This window comes from Lagopus muta, chromosome 10 (genome assembly GCF_023343835.1).
Source record: "Lagopus muta isolate bLagMut1 chromosome 10, bLagMut1 primary, whole genome shotgun sequence".
NCBI classification, from domain to species: Eukaryota; Metazoa; Chordata; class Aves; order Galliformes; family Phasianidae; genus Lagopus; species Lagopus muta.
This window is the reverse complement of record NC_064442.1, coordinates 12,886,159-12,903,795: the sequence shown is the minus strand read 5'-3', so window position 1 is coordinate 12,903,795 and position 17,637 is coordinate 12,886,159. Positions and strand designations below refer to the sequence as shown.

At 39.2% G+C, this 17,637-nt stretch overlaps 1 protein-coding gene across 3 annotated transcripts in view; it reads right to left on the bottom strand.

Moving 5' to 3' along the window:
- Window positions 1-17,637, bottom strand: part of TCF12 (transcription factor 12) — a 151,891-nt gene that overhangs the window by 92,941 nt on the left and 41,313 nt on the right. For all 3 annotated transcript variants that reach the window (XM_048955773.1, XM_048955774.1, XM_048955772.1), the window contains exon 6: window positions 9,040-9,142. In XM_048955773.1, the coding sequence (XP_048811730.1) occupies window positions 9,040-9,142 (103 nt within the window). The remainder of the gene's footprint in view (window positions 1-9,039; window positions 9,143-17,637) is intronic.

Genomic DNA, 17,637 nt, shown 5'->3' with positions numbered 1-17,637 from the left:
ACCCCAGTGAAGCTCCTACACATAAGGATAACAAGGTATCTACTTCTTGAAGTGACCTGAATACCTGAGAAGTAAGTCCTCAGATCTCCTGGCTGTCCTCCTGACAGACTTAGAAGCATCAGAGTGACAGAAGCTGAACTCTCATTTGAAAGCAACAGTGCTGTTTGGCCATGAGAAAAAGCAGAGAGAGGTACTGAAAAAGCCCCGCATATAAAGCATTGCCATTGCTTAGCAAAACGGGTTTGCTGTTTTTTGGTCTTGTGCATGTTTCTGTTACACGAAAGTCACTCACCTGCTTTTCAGAAAAGAGATTTTCATGCACTGAAGCAAAAGTGCTCAATTTGGAGTACTGCACACCTGCACCAAATGACAACTCTATGGAAAAAGTACAGTGGTCACCCAGAAAACACCAACAATGGTAGTGCAGTCCAACACCACCCTGTACACAATGGGTACAGTCCTGTCTGTGGCAGTTCAGCTGCATCCCTTTTTTGCCTTTCCCTCCAAGGTATCAGTGCATCTATCAAAGTCAGGTTTCCTGCAGCAACGAACTTCTAACTTGCCAAAACCATCACCATAAAGCCACATTAATGCAAAAAACATAATGCTCCAAAAATCACAAAAGCCACTTATCCAGGTACAAGCAGCCTGGTTAGAACATTTTGGTTGTTCAGATCAGAATTTCATCACTGGACACAGGCTGCTAATTGGTTAAAAACTGGGCTGCTAGCAAATGACAGGCTACAGCTACATGCATACAGGAATGAAAAGAAATTAATGGAATGAAATCGAGATCAAGTAAGTGATTTTTATGCACCTGGCAATGAGCAAACATCTTTATTGCAAAACAAAGACAAGCCATGAAAAATTACAAAATTATCTTTTAATCACCTATGAGCTTTCTACAGTCCCCTATTTGAACAGGGTAATAGTTATTATGTAGATCCCTAAGCAACTGCCTCATGGGGAAGTTACATCACCAGTATGGGAAAGAATCCTCCCCTCCTCCCTTGTCCCTAGAAAGGAGCTTGGCGCCTTCAGACAGACTGAAATTTAAAATCCTACAGCTTCACCCAGCTGATCCCAGCCACTGGAACACATCTACAAGTGCCCAGGGATGGCAGGAACCACAGGAGAGAAATATGCCCTTTCAGCATTTCATGCACTGATGAGCCTTGTAACAGATAAACATACCCTGCAGCAGCTCAACTGACATGTTATAACAAAGAGGAAAAGCAGGACTTAAAAATTTCATCAGATTACTGTTTATTCCCATTTCAGAGTCTGAGTACACTGTGAATAAATCAACACTCAATGTATCAGACCGCGTTAGCGGAAAACAAAGGTTTTTGATACAAAATTTTATACAAAATAAAATAGTTTAACATTTAAAAAGCACAGATTGCACATTAAAATTCCTAGACTGGCAATTCAGAAGTGCTCAACATTGACAAAAAATCTGGTTAGGGGTGTAAATGAAACATTTTTGAAGACAACAACACTTGGTCTGACGCAGGTTACGCCAGGTCACACTGCTTCTCCTGGCACGGTGTCCTACAAGGAGGGCCACAGTCAGACTTGCAGGTGGGACAGGCTGGGCTGTGCAGGCTCCCACAGTTCTGCTATGGCACCTGCAACACTAGCAGCACCCAGAGAGCAGCTATCCCCAGCTACTCCTAGCACAATGTTGAACAGTGTGAAGGATTTTCAAGGATAGATTTCTTCATTTTCCAGAAAGAAAACATGCTTGTTTATTTCCCTTGAACCACAGCGTTGCAGACTAAGTTTGAAGATGACTCCCACACTGATTTAGAGACTTTATAAACCTCTGAACTTGCACAATCCTAACCTCACTCACTAAGGACAAGCTGCCTCGGCACTCCAGCATCACTGGCAGGGAGACAATTCTGCACCTGCTTGCTCCTTCACCTCCCTGCCCTGGAAGCTGCTGGAGGCAGCGGCTCCGGAGCAGCTGTGGCTGTGCAGCACGCACCTACCTGGCAGCTCCACCTGAGCACCTCCTGGGGAGGCTCACTGCCCGCTGCCACAGCTGCAAATCCCAGGGGGAGAGCACAGGTGACACCTGCTGCAGCCCAGCACCAAGGACACAGGCTCTGCTGCGTCTGGAGTGAGCCTTGAGGTATTCCTGTATTTAAATACGTGCTAGGAAAGTTATTTGATTGAAATATTACTGTAAACAGAAGGGAAAACTAAGCTATACGCATTCCTGTGAGCAAAAACCCAATGGTAAAAACGCCCTGCACTTGGCGCTGTCACTAAATGACTGTGTAATTTAATTTCCCAGAAACCCATTAGCTTTCACAAAAGGAAAATGAAGAGCGGATGAGAGCAATTCTTTAATGTGAGCGGAATTTATTTAATGTAATACCTGGAGGGGGAGGGAAACCGTCTGAAACTGAAGCCAGAGCATCACACTCTACCACGCATCAGAGCGCAGCAGCACAGGCTGCCTGCCCAGCAGCACACAGAGCGCAGATCCAAGCCCAGAGGAGCCTGGCTCACGGGGATCTGCTGCTGCCCAGCAGCACGGCCAAGGGCACAGCCCAGCTGCAAGCACAGCAACACAGCATGCACTGCTCCAGCAGCTCAAGGAAAGGAAAGAGAGCAAAAAATACACCTCTTCCCTCAATTAATGGAGAGTTTATGTATGAATGTGGGAATTAAATGATATGCATAATTATCTGGGAGAGAAGAAATCACTGAGATTTAACTGAAAGCATTAAGCTTCATCATAAACAACAAAATACCAGAAAATACACACCAGATTCTCAGCCAGTCTAGAATACTATATCAAAGCATCAATCAAGCAGTTAAGCACAGTGATGTACCTCCAAAATAAAACAAACATTCTTAGATGGAAAATTAAGCATAAGTCTCCTGCTTGCTAGATTACATGCAATCCTATGGACAAAAGCTAATAAAAAAATCAAAACAAAACCCATGTCTACCTGAAGCAATAAAACAAGAGTTTCAGTGGAGTAAAGCAATGGTAACAAATACTTTGGGAAAAGTAGCAGTGATGTATTACATATAGACAAACTGGCCCAAAAAGAGCCTGCATGCAATTTTTTCACTATTATCTACATATCAGCCAAGGATGCTTACGTAAGCCAAGAACATAAGTGTGTTCAGTCCTGATATTTTTAGCTTCAATAATCAAAGCATTAAGTGATTTAATAAAATGTAAATGTAACGCTGTGAAACTGCCTGATGCAAGCTACTGCAAAGTGAAATGTAAGGAATTTTTCCACTATGGGAAGTTTACACCCCATTGGTTTGTGGTGGACCTGTGCCATGCAGCAGGAGATCCACACTCTTAATGCATCTATGGCTCTGTCGTGCATATATCTTCATTAAAAAAAAAAGACATCAAGAAACTTCTTCTGAACTCTTGGCCAAAGCAGTATTCAACAGATAATTAAGCACTGTGAAGCTTATTAGCAGTCTTCTCCGTTGAACACACTGCCCTGCTCACATAAAACAGTATGAACTGATTCACAGAATGGTTTGAGTTGGAAGGGACCTTGAAGATCACCAAGTTCCAAACCCCTGCTATAGGCAGGGACACCTCCCACTAGCCCAGGTTCCTCACAGCCCCATCCAGCCTGGCTTTGGATGCTTCCAGAGAGGGGACATTCACTGGGCAACCTGTTCCAGTGTCTCACCAGCCTTACAGTAAAGAATTTCTTCCTAATATCTAGTCTAGATCTACCCTCTTCCAGTTTAAAACCACTCCCCTCATCCACAGCTTTCCTGTAGGCTCCCTTTAGGTACTGCAAGGCTCTTATGAAGTCTTCTTGGAGCATTCTTTTCTCCAGGCTAATGAGCCCCAGCTCTCTCATTCTGTCCTCATAGGAGAGGTGCTCCAGCCCTCTGACCATCTTTGTGGTCCTCCTCCGGACCTCCTATAACAGCTCCATGTCCTTCTTGTGTTCGAGGCTCCAGAACTGGATGTAGCAATTCTCATAATCTTTATCATATGCTTATTTTGTCATTTTCTTCTATATTTGCCTCTCTCTTCCTAGTGAAGTCTGTTGATTACCAGATATTCTTTCCTCCATTCTCCAAGTTAATGCTAGTGTAATAAGTTACTACTGGTGTGGATAAATTATTTCAAAGCAGTCTTGCTGTTACTCACATCTCCAGAGATCGTTTTCATTGTGATGTCTCCATGTGTTGAGTTAGTAACGACTACAGAAGGCAATTCAAGGAAGTCTGTTATTTTGGACAAATACACAGTGTGCCTGCTCAACACTCGCACCTGCCCTCTCCCTCCCTGAAAGGTAATTAGAGCAGCATGCTTAGCAAAGAACATAATGCCGTAATTCTTAACATTTGCCATTTTAACAGCTATTCACCTTTGCTTGTTTTCCTTCAACTGAATTCACCATCATAAAATCATTTGGCTTTTGGCTCTCTCTGATCTCAAAATCCTTCTACTAACACGTTACGGAGTTCAAAAAACAACCACCTCAGTTTTCCTGAAGGTTAGTTAGATTCTTATGTGACAAACAACTCAGATGCACATCTTTTAATTCCATCTCACAGCTAAAAACCCCCTCCTCTCTCAGCCTTTCCAAATTAAGATTTAAAAGACTTACACCACCTATTCAGAACAGTACCAGTCCTGGCAAGCTTACAGAAATTTCAGCTATTTACCTGATCCCTGTTTAAGAATGCTTGTCACTCCACCCAGCCAACTGGTCTGTTTACCTTGTAAGTGAAACAATAGAATTTACAGTGAAAATTAGGTGTAGTAGTTTCACTCATTTGAAAGAAGCTGGGACAGAAATGCAGCCACTCTTATAAATCTACAGAATGAGGCAGTCAAGTTGGTTAAGTGAGAAGCAATGCTGCAAACAGAACACAGATGCACTGAGTTAAAAAAAATGTACTACCCAGTTTCCATCTTTATTAGATAATACCCCATTCTGTTCTTCCACATTTATTTCAATCAGGACAAGTATCAGACTTTCTATTCACTGTACTAAATAGGTATAAGAAACTATTTTGATTACCAAATCTAAAGCACTTTTAACTCTAATAAGCTAATAAGAATCTATTAATAAGCTAGTAATTAGCTCCTACTCCCTCCCTAATAAACACTGCCTGATATGTCTTGATTTCCCTGCCTTGTCAGGTCATTCATACTCTTCAAGCTGCTCAACAAAAATACAGTGACCACAGAAAGCACAAAGCAGAATGCTAGAAAGAGAAGCTCGGCCATTAGGACACAAACATGATTTGAAGAACTAATACACTGCAACTCCTAGAGCTGGATCCACCAGTGTGAGTGAGTAGGTAAGGTCAGGAAGAGAGGTGTGATCGAAAGCTCTCTGTGCCATTCTCACACATTTACAGCTTCTGGTTATGGCAGTTTCCTTTTATCCCAGCTGACAGATCTTCAAACCCTGTGGCTAGGCTAGGAACACCCTGGGCTTTAAAGTTTAATCAAATTAAACTGTAAAAACAGTAGATAAGTAACTGGAAAACAAGGAAATACACTTGAAAAAGAGATTGCTATCTTTTAAATGTAAGGGACTTGTTTCAGCATCTTATATTCAACCTTATGTTCAGCAACCTTTCCACTTACCACGGATTAATTTTTTAATGACTTTTCATCACATACAAGCCTGTGGAACTGCTCAGCACACAGAAAATGAACACAGGGCACAGCATAGGAATGTTTTGCTTTTATCCTTTCTATCCCTTGTGGAAGGACACAAACACCCCAAACGAAGTTGCCCACTTCAAATTTTCAAGAACAACTAACCAGAAAACCTTTACGCTACACACAGTAAAGATCAGTTCCCTCTCTTCATAGTGAGCAGAAGTAGAAAAGCTCAGTACAATAAAGTTCAGGACAGTACAACAGACAATACCGAACGCTTGAAGGGTCCCAGCAAAAATTGACCTTCTTCAAGTACAGAGAACTAAAAGGCAGCATAATTACAGAGGGAATAATCTGGCATCTTCCTGAGTAGTTTTCTAGAATGTAATTAAAACAGAAAGTGTTGAATATGCAAAGATTATCAAATCTAGATGGAGCTGCAATACAACCAATATATCTTAGCCTGATTTTCTATGTATTGCTATGGATACTAAAAGACTGTGCTGCTGCCAAGAGGATTCGGTGGTTTCACTTAAAACACAGGCAACAGCCCTTCCTTTTTTATACTCACAAATCAACAGGATAATTCTGGAATTCATTAACGAATAACACTAACCAATCCAACATAATAGCTTTACTTCCTCTGCAAAACACTTCAAAAAAATATCTAAATGAATATGGAAATGCATCTTTCTGTGGCAAATTGTTCATTATTGAATCATTATCAACTCTTGTTAGACAAAATTCCTCTCTTTTGCAATGTACAAGATCATTAAAATGTTTGAGAGCTCCATCATGAAAGACAGTGGCACTTTATAATCCGCTATCTCTTCAGGCAAATATGCTTACGGCTGAACATAATACACAAAATAACAACATCCCCTTGACACACAATTCTTTCTTTTAATGGTGCTCTTAAGTGTTGACAGCAACGGTGAAATATGTTATTGCTAGATGGGTTTGTTGGTTTGTAGGTTTTTTTTTACATATAGTTTTTAACTGTTTCAGAGATGCATTTCAGTGCATCTGATGACAGAAGTTGAGGAGGAATGCCTCCCAGACCTTTTGCATGGAACCCTCTGCACTCCATCACTCCTATTAGCCCAGTAAGTTATTTCCTATCAGCTCATTAAGTTTATATCCTAAAATTCCAGCTCCTTTCAGCCTCTCAAGACTGCACAATAATCAATCAGTGCACTTATCAGTAGTGACCAACAAAATGGATGCTTTCACTTATTAATGGGAATGTGTCTACAACTTGATAGCAACTGTCTAACTTCTTTTGTCTAACAAAGCTAACTTTAAAAGTTTATTTTTCTTTGCAATAGTAGAAAAAAAAATCAGATACAACTACTAAACAGAAAACTTTCTCCCCAAACTTCCAGGCTCAACTCCAGATATGTTGCAAAAATTAATGATGTGAGATACGATACACCAAGCTGCATCCCATACAATAACATAAAATCAACATCTTTTAGTTTAAAAAAAAACAACACAGGTGAAATACTTTTCAATTATCCTTTTAGAGATTTAGTTACACTTCTTAGATACATAGATATATAGATATATACCAAAAGTTTTCTACAGTCCTTTGCTGCAAATGGGGGGAAATGGGAAGAACTATTTCTTCAACAAAAGAAAACCCTGAAGAACTGTTCGCCATAAAGCATTAGAAAACTATTTCAGTTCACAGCTGCTGTAGGCAAGCAATTGACATACACACATCTTACAGTGTATCAATTCTCTCTACAAAGCAATCTCAGTGGAGGCTTCTTTGCAAATCTGTAGGCAATGATGTAATTTTATTATGTTTAATGCAATCTCTTTGTCATCTCTTCTATTAAAATCTAGGAAGATACAGTTCCAATTTTTATATTTAAAGACATATATGGTTTAGAAATGACTCAGAACAGAAACATGAACAAATAGCAGAAACATGAACAAGTAGCTTAGTTTTGGTAATACAAAACAAAAAAAATAATCAAATTTTGCTATGCATGTTTGTAAAACAACATCAACATCAGCTACAAAAAAAAAAGCCTCACACATGCTACTGATCAAAATACCAGAGCAGCAACTGAGGTAACCTGCCTTTTTAGTCTACTTTAATTAGAAAGAAACAAAAGCAGGCAACATTTGAAAGAGTGCTGTCGGTGAGGGCAGGAAAGGAAGCTCTACTCTGCTTTATTAAAATAAAAGGGAAACTACATTCGGACTTCATTCTCTTCAGATATAGGTATCATTGATCAATTGATACAAACTCTGTGCATGGACTACAGAGCCAGTCACTCTAAAATTACGTCCTTTCAGTTCATACAGGAAGGTTTAAACAAGATTTTGGTTTTGGCAGTAGCTTTGCTTTGCCTTCATTTCAGAGAAAATTAAACCAGTAAACAAAGATTGAGCAAAGTAGAAAGATTTCCAAAAGAAATTGCAGACCACCAGGATTTGGATTTGGATAATCCACTTAGATTACCATGGCTATGTCTTAAAAGGACAATACTGAGATCACAAAATAGGTCATGTCTATGCAAAGCAGAATATACAAGTGAAACAATGTCTTGTTTGCAAATTTGGAATAAACATTCAGATTGATTTCTCTGTCTAGGATACAAGAAAAAGACTGCCCCAAGACAACGTTTTTCCCAAACAGTACATATTTGGAAAATGCCATTTTTATGTCCCAAGCTTAATGAGAGTTTCAGACAACGCCATCAGCACATTAAATAAGTTTCAGGTAACAGTGAAGTCCAGGAAAAGAAAAACAACATTCAATAGCTAAGCCAGCAATATAATACATATAGTTTTTGTGGATATGTTTAACTTTTCAGTTTCAAAAGCAGAAAAAATGCTGGACACCCACAAGCCTGAAAGCAGTAATATTTTTTGCCTAACAAAATTGGTTTTTGCATCTACTTCTCAGAATTGATAGTGTTTCTAAGAAAACAAATATCAAATGTATACGAGAATCAAAATCTAAAAAAAACCCAACACAAAGAAAATCCTTAAGGAAACCAGTGTTTCAGGGATCTCAAATATTAGAAATTTGGATTTTTTCTTTCTTTTCTAAGTGCACAAACTAAAAACTGCTGCAGATACCTCCTCAACAAAAGCAAAGAAAATTTCAGCTTTGAAATTACTGAAGTTTTACAAGAAAAACCAAAAATCAAAATTAAACATATCAGCTTTCCGTATCAACTCAAATTCCTTCTGAAAAGTCATAGACAAAGGCCTCCATAAGGAATTTGCCCAACACAGAAGTGTTTCAACAGGAAAGTCATTGTTGCTGTGAGTAACAAAGCAACTTCCAGATGCTTGATGTGTCAGGCCTAGACAAGGAGATGAAAAATGTCTCTTTCTGACCAAAGAGGCTTTGAGGGGATACTCGTAAAGAATTACCTACTTACCCATCAGATTTGAGTTCATGAAAGGTGTCGGGGACAATCCTTCATGGGGCCCTAATCGACTGTCATTCAAGTGATCACTGTAATGAGGACTGTCTGCAAAACCCTAGAGAAAAAAAGACCAGAGTATTAAACAGATTATTTGGCAGCCCTGCTAATTGAGTGTAATGACACTTTTCTAATTAAATGTGTGGAGTCACAATTGGTCATTCATCACAAAAGTTGGCTTTGAGGTCTATCTCACAGAGAAAATCAATCTCTGCCCACATTTTATTTTTGTACCCCTTTCTCCACCAGCAAAAAATAAATAAATAAAAATCCATGATTTCTTAACAAGTTGTGTCCTCAGACAGTATTTCTAAAAATTGAGTAATACTGTAATACTCAGATATTTTGATATCAGAATCCTCTTAGTGTTACATCACTAATCACTGTGAGCAGAATTGGTCCGAAGAAGTCACAACTGATTTATTTGTTGTTTGCATTAACCAAACACTACAGTAAGGTCAAAGAGTCGTGACATTAGGAAAAAACACTGGTGCAAATGAGAAGAAATTTCTATTCCCCTTGCAACCTACTATTAATGTTACATATTAATAGGCATTTTGACACTATTGAATTATAGCCCACTGACAACAAGTTTACTTCAAATACTGATTAAAGAAACAATTTTTCTATTTGATTTTAAAAGAAGCATTCAAACTGAAATATCCTGTTTGCTTTTCTGATATTAGATAGCAAACTTACAAGTCTTGGAACAACCCTTACACAATCTGGAAACACCAGCTTATTGAAAGCTTGCTCCAAAGGCAGAGACAGACTGCAGAAGCCTAAGATGTATATATTTAATTAAACCAATCAAGTTTTTCTTTTGCACTGTACAAATTGTTTTCAGCTTTTCTGTATAAAGGTATGAATAAGGTATCTGCCATTCACAACCACACAAATGCATCCCAAATCACACTGAATCAAAACTTGACAAGACTTGGCACTCAGAACAGCACCTTCTTTGCAATTAAGTTTTGACCATTTTGTAAACCTTAGCATACAATTCCTGATCGCTTTCTTTAAGCCTCTTTAAAAGCTGAAGAGAAATCCAAAGCTGAGGCCTAATTAAGGGACAGGAAAATTGCTCAGGCTCAAAGCGACTAGAAACCAAGTCCCCTGGGACTATAAAATCAATCACTGAACATTTATCATTTTTTCAGACCGCAGGCTCACACTCAAGACAACACTAATGGGGCTGAAACAGGCCTCACTATCTTTGCAGGCGCGCTGTCAGTTCAACCAAAGGGCCAGTAACTGAGGGCTAAATAACTGTCAAACCGCTATAACTGCTTACGGATGCGTGTCACAACTCTTTCTGCTATTCTGCTTTAAAAGTAATCTTCTGGGAATCCCAGTTCCCAGATGAATCTTTGGCTGACTTTATCTGCTTCAGAATCAGTGATACACATGTGATAGGCACTCAGAAGCAATCCTAGTGACATTTACAACTCGGTTGTGACCACGAGGGTGTCTTCTGGTAGCTGTGGCCCGGCCCCATCTATCAGGCAGAAGCTGCCCCCAAACTCGGTGGCTCCTAGCAAAGGTCACCACATACAGCTTGCTTTTACGTTGAAATGAAATGAAGAAGAAATTAAATCTGCCAAATAAAGGAACAAAAACATTTCCATACAGAGGACCTAAAAAAAATACAGCTTTTAACTGCTTGTTTTCCTGTTAGGGCCTTGGCTTGCACTGTTTCTTCTTGTCTTTTTAAAACCTTTCCAACCCACTCCACTCCCCACCCAAGACAATGCTCAAACTATATTTTTATGGAGTAATTTAAAATGTCCATGCCACTAGGGAGGACACTATTAGTGAGAGATAAAAGAGAACCCCTGAACCCCTATCTCCAGCATTCAGAATGCATTCCCTAGAGGAACCCCAGAAACATTCAGGAGATCTTTATTTATAAAATAAGTAATAAAATCATTGAATATATAGTAAGAGATGCATTTCACACATGGTTATACACTTTGCAACACACCTTATTTAACACACAGGATTACTAGCATTCTTCAAGTTAATATCGTATATTCCCCCTTGTTCCCTCTCCTTTCCCCCCAAGAACAGAGGAATGAAGAGAATCGGGTGGATAATTTACAGAGAAAGAAATGGTCATTCCCCTATGATCAGACTTCCTACCACCCTTCTCATCACGTTCTTCTCATATACCATCTCAGTCACCATCAGAAAGATCCTCCGAGAGGTTCTTCACAGGACTAAAAGGCTACAGAAAACATGACAACGTGGACCATGTGAGGACAAAAATGTACTAATGCATATGCAGGCCCTTTATTGCTTTTTACTCATTTCCTAACTGAAAAATAATTGTATCAGGCATGTCCTTCTTTGTCACACACAGCAGAGCCGACTCTGGTGCTAAGTGCCACTCCTTCTCAGCCCTCGTCTGTGGAGGTCTTAGCTTGGCTGCTATCCTGGCCACCAGTCACTCAGCAACGAGTTCCGGATTATCGGCTCAGGCAGCAGTTTTTTTGTTTGGGACCAGAAACCCTGGGTTGATTCCCACACATAACTCACTCAGACTACATGAATACAAAATAACCACAAACACACACAGCTTTGATTTCACAAAACTTCTTTTCCACTTCACAAAAGCAAATTAAGCCAAATCAGAAGAGCGCTAAGTACAATGATTTAAATGAGAGTTATTTCAGAACATTCTTCACATTAAAGCTGTACTTCAAATTAAATTGCGTTCCTGATACCGTTCCTTGCTTTTACATTCGTGTCGTTAACTTACATAATGAACAGCATAATGTTCTACTGGAAAGAGTTTTAGTCAATCACAGATGAGAACTTCAGAAGCTTCTAAAAGATACTGGAAGCTTTTAGTAGTACAACTGAGGCATAAGAATGTATTTAACGAATATGATGGTGCAAATTGGCAACATATATTTACTGCTTCAAGAAGAACATATTTGTGAGCTTTAAAAGGTCTGCTTGCTACAGCAATAGAAAGTGATTTACTAAGAGCTACACGCCACCTGTACGGCTAAGTTTCAGAGAAAACACCACACAGCTGACATCTGAGCTGATCTCTCATGGCAAAAGCAAGGTAGCAGCAGGGTGGAGTACACAAACTGCTACCAGAGTCCTTTTCAAATCTGTGTTTGAAAGACAATTTCGTAATATATACTGCCCAAGAGTGAAAAGACAACCATAGGAGGACATATTTCCATTTCATCCTTTCCTCTGATAAAGGAAAAAATTCCACTGCATGGCAATTTTGAAGATTCTTGTAGTTGCCTCCAGAAGAGTACCCAACTTGATCATAGCTAGTAATTGGTTATGCCAAATGGTCTTTGCTCTCTTGGGAAGCACTATTTCACTATTCATATTCTGACCTCATTTTTGAATAGGTTAATGATATCATGCTTTGGACCACAGGTGGGTTTCCAAAGCTCTCTGGAAAACCACTCCTACCAATCCACGTTGTTTGTTCCAACTTCTTATGTACTTAATATACAAGCAAGCTCTAACCTTCACAAAAGACAACCAAACTTGTTCTTTCTGCACATTTACAGCCACAATTAAGCTTAATGGAAGCTAACTGTTCCCTTACAGCGTTCTGTAGCATTGTGACTGTCCATTTTGCAACAGGCCTCGCCCCAGATTTCAGACTCACAGTATGTCTGTGTTCAGAAAGACAATAATCAGATATGTCTGCAAACAAAAGCGACAAGTATCATAAACTAATAATGCCTGGCATGAAATGCAGCTGGAGGACTACTGCTAATTAGAGCTGCAATTTTAACTGCAGAGTGCAGGCACTCTCAAGGTTGAATACTCTAACATTTTACTCATTTTTCAGACATTCTGCAGATTAGAGAGACATTTTCTAATCATTCCAGTAAATGAACTCCCTGTATATATATTAGCAGTTGCAAACTTTTCATTCTCACCTTCCTTGGGTAAGACTCTACAGGTGATTTAGGCATTGTTTCTAACAAAGTCTTCCATCGTGATGGTTGCTAGTATGGCAAAACCAACTAAAATTCTGAGACAAACTATAAATCTGCATGTAATATTATACAACACACCTGGAAATTATCTTACAGAATTAGCTCAGAAGCAGAAAACTACTGTCTGTTAAAAATCACTCACACCAGGACTCATCTGTGCATCTGTCTACATGTGACACCAAGCTGAGTGGTGCAGTTGACACAACAGAAGGGAAGGACACCACCCAGAGGAACCCAGACAGGATTGAAAAGTTGGCCTAAGAGAACAAAATGAGGTTCAACAAGGCCAAGTGCAAGACGCTGCCCTTGAGTTGGGGCAATCCTAGGTATGTTTACAGACTGGGAAAAGGATTCATTGAGAGAAGACCCGTAGAGAAGGATTTAGGTGTCCAAAAACTGGACAAGATTCAGCAGTACATATCCTGGGCTGCATCAAAAGAGAAGTGGCCAGCAGGCAGAGGGAGGTGACTGTCCCCCTCTTCTCAATTCCTGTGAGGTCCCAACTGAAGTACTGCATCATCCAGGCTCTGATCCACCAGCAAAGGAGGGATGTGTAGCTGTTGGAGCAGGTCCAGGGGGAGGTCACAAGGACAATGAGAAGTCTAGAGCATCTCCTTTATGGTAAAAAACAAAAAACAACAAAAAAAAAAAACACGGCTGGGAGAGGTGGGATTGTTTTAGATGGAGAAGAAAAAGCTCCAGGGAAACCTCACTGCAGCCTTCATGTGGAGCTTATAACCAAGAGTGGGACCAACTTTTCTTTACAGGGTCTGATAGTGACAGTTTAAAGCCATTCCCCTTTATCCCTTATCCTAAGAGTCAGGTGTTAGCAAAAACAAACAAACAAACAAGAAAACGCACTTTACTCAGACAGTGGTGAGGCACTGGAAGATGCTGCTCTATCTGTGGAGGCATTCAATGCCAGACTGCATGGAGCCCTGGGCAGCCTGATCCAGTGAGTGGCAACTCTGCTCACAGAAGGGGATTGAGACTACAGGATCTTTAAGGTCCCTTCCAACCTAATCCATCCTATGATAAGCAGAACCACACCACTGACTCCCACTCATGCTATGGGTTTGTTCATTGATATAATATAACACAATTACTAGAGAGCACTCCCCCATATCATCTCAATTGTTAATGAAGATGTTAAACAGGACTGGACCCAGAACTGACCCCCACGGTACTCCGCTCATTGCTGGCCTCCACCCAGACTTTGCACCACTGCCCACTGGGTCCCACCACTGTACCAGGTTTTCCATCCAATCCATACTTCAGCAGCTTTTCTAAGAGGCTCTTATGAGTGACAGCGTCAAAGGCCTTCCTGAAGTCCAGGACAATATCCACTGCTCCCACCCATCCATCAGGCCGGCCGTTTCATTACAGCAGCTAATCAGGTTTGTCAGGCATAATTTCCCCTTGGTAAACGCATACGGTAATCTGATAGGGTTGCCCAATTTTCCCAGAAACAAGGAGTTACACTAACTCTCACTATAAGCAAGTCTTCTCTGTTACAATATCCTTAAGAAAAACATAGTTTTATTTATTTCATTATACATTTTATATTTCAAGAGAAAGATCTCCAATACTCTTGTCACTTGCTACACAAGGGGAGAAGAAAAAGCAGCTGTCACTACCCTAGATCTCAGGCATTACTGGAAAAAGACAAGACAGTTTCACAACTACTACACAAGTGTCACCAAAAATTACATGCTTTGTAATATAACTATCAAAATATCCATTAGCTTTTCCCATATATCAACTGAAACACATGAAAACGAAGTGTCAATGAATGGAATACAAGAAGCAAACTCATTATTTATTTTAAAAACCGCAGATAAAAACTGCAGAGTTTTGAAAAGGAAGAGTGCAGGAGGACAGAAGACTGAACAAGGAATCTATTTTATTAACTCACTGATGCTGCAGTATCATCTCAGTCTGACAGTGGTACTTGGAAGAGTTCAACTCTACCTTCAAGTAGACTGAAACTCGATTCCATGTTCAGTCAGGTCAAAATGTATACTTCATAGCTCTCATCACAATATAAATGCTTGAAGATACTCAAAGCTTCCACTGTAGAGATTTACAAAACAAAGCATCTCAGATAATTGATGCCAATTTTTAAGTTATGCGTATTAAGGAAAAAAAAAAAAAGCATAAGCAAACTAATCCAGCAAGGAAATGCCTAATGGAAAATATTGTTATTTGCTTCTTTTAGGAGACAGCAATCTAAACAGATGAAAAACTAATTTGATTTTTTTTTTTTTTGTTAAGACATGTTACAACAAAATCAAAACAATGAAAGAAAACCTCAAAGAGCATTACTATTCAAAACATACAAGCCACCATCATCTACACTGAAATAAAAACTGCAGTAGAAAAACTTTTAATCAAAAGATAACAGGAGTGGTTATCCCAAAGAAGTGATTATATCAACCTCTTGTTGAGGTTACCTAAACAAACAAGAATTTCCAAAAGAAGTGGAATAGCTGAAAGCACAGAAGATCTCACAAGAGGACGACAAAACTTCCAAGAGCTACAGGCCAACATTCTACTGCGTAAGAGCTGACTGCTACTTGGTTCAGTACCTCTGAGATGCATTCACAGAGCTCAGTAGAGCAAGGCTCTCAAAAAGCTGCTTTACAAGTCCGCAACATACACTAAGAGACAGCTAGCCCTCCAATGCAAGGGATTACCAACACATGCAAATATCTCTGCTCTACATCACTCAGATAAGGGAAGGCCTTGCATACATTAATCAGAAGATAGTCACTGAAAAAAAAAAAAATTTGACACAGTTTGTACGTGAACTTCACTATAATCATTCAAGATTAAGGCAGAAATCAGCATGTTGTAGAATTTCGCTGACCTGATAATTACCACTCCTCTAAAAACAAGGCTTTCCTACATTCTTTCTTATTTTCCACTACAGATCTGTTTTCAAGTGGTTCACCTTCTTAGCAAAACATGTGGTCTACACAGGAGATGTCACACACAGGTGTCACCAGTGTCTCAATTCATATCTTTTCACCAGTATAAGATCACCACAGTCAACTCTAAACACACAAGTGCCCACTAGTACTTCAGTGTTAGGATGGTATTTAACATTGCTAGGTACTAAAAAACAAGGTTTTTTCAATCTGTAGTGATTCTCAGACTTCAAAACACTACTTACACAAAAAATTTTAGCTTTTAATAAGGTATTACCAGACACTTTTAAAGTAAACTTGCCATGGGATAAGAGAAGGATTTTGAGTTAACTATTGATCAAAAGAGGAAAAATACAAATGCTCCACCCCAAACACAGAAACACATCATTTTCACAGTAAAAATACAGTTACCCATATATTTTCCCTATTTCCCCAAAAAAAGCTGTACTCAGACCAATGTTCAACAACTGCATCAATGTATCAAGAGGAGTAAACAAAGAGATGATAACATTTATTAACAAAAAATAAATCATTCTAACTAAACATTGGTGCACAATTGCAAAGCAAACTCTCTATGAAATTGGCAATAAAATAGCATAAAGTTTTGTCTGTACACTAAAGAAACATGCTTTACGATCAATTCCATGTTGAAACAATGTGGTAAATACTGTATAGCATATACAATAATACTAAGGTAATTCTACTTTTGGAAGCAATATCACTTTGGAGTGAAAGTCAAAAGTTACAAGACTCACTAATGAGAAAGCAATGAACAGAAAATGAAAGTATCATTATGTCATGCAGAAATTAATGCCATAGCTCTCATCTTTAGCGTATGCAGCAGCAATCAACCCAGTTCTAAGTCATACAGAACAAGCACAAATATTCAGAGTATCGCACCAAGTGCTAATAAGAAGATACAAGTTACTACAGGAGGAGAGACACACAGATTATGATTGCTCATTTTGATAGAAGACATACATGTAGCTGGCATATAAAATAAAGATGTTCATTAAAAAATCATGAACTACACAGGTAACAACTAATTATTACTAATCAGGACAGAAGAACATGGTAGAAATCCGACAAATAACTTGTCAGCACACAAACATCCATATTTCTGCCACAAAATGTCCATTGTTTTGGCCAAAATTATAATTGAAGTTAGAAAAACTGACAGCACACTCAGAGAATAAACCAACAGCAGCTACAAGAACAACATTCCAAAGGTTGGCTCTGTCCAGAAAATCAGAACCCTAAAAATGCTGGGCTTCGTTGAGAGAGAGCAAATCAGTAAAGGAAGCAAAATATTTGCCCTGCATTTACACTTTTTCCTTAATTGTTACTGCTGGACACAATCAGACCAGCTACACTAAGCTGAACAGAACATCAGCAGGAAAAAGGGAAAGGAAAGGAAGATCTCCTTCAGCCAGTCTTTTGCCAATGTAACTCATCTGTAACAGGTATTTAACTACCATTAATTATGTCCATATTACAAAAAATTGCTTTTGTTTATGCACTTCTGGAAATTAAATAATTTTGCCACTTATTTGAACTCTCATACAATTTCATTGCTGTATTATGACTTAAGGAAAAAAAACCCAGGCGTCAGCAGCAGGAAGATTAAACAAAGCATGTAC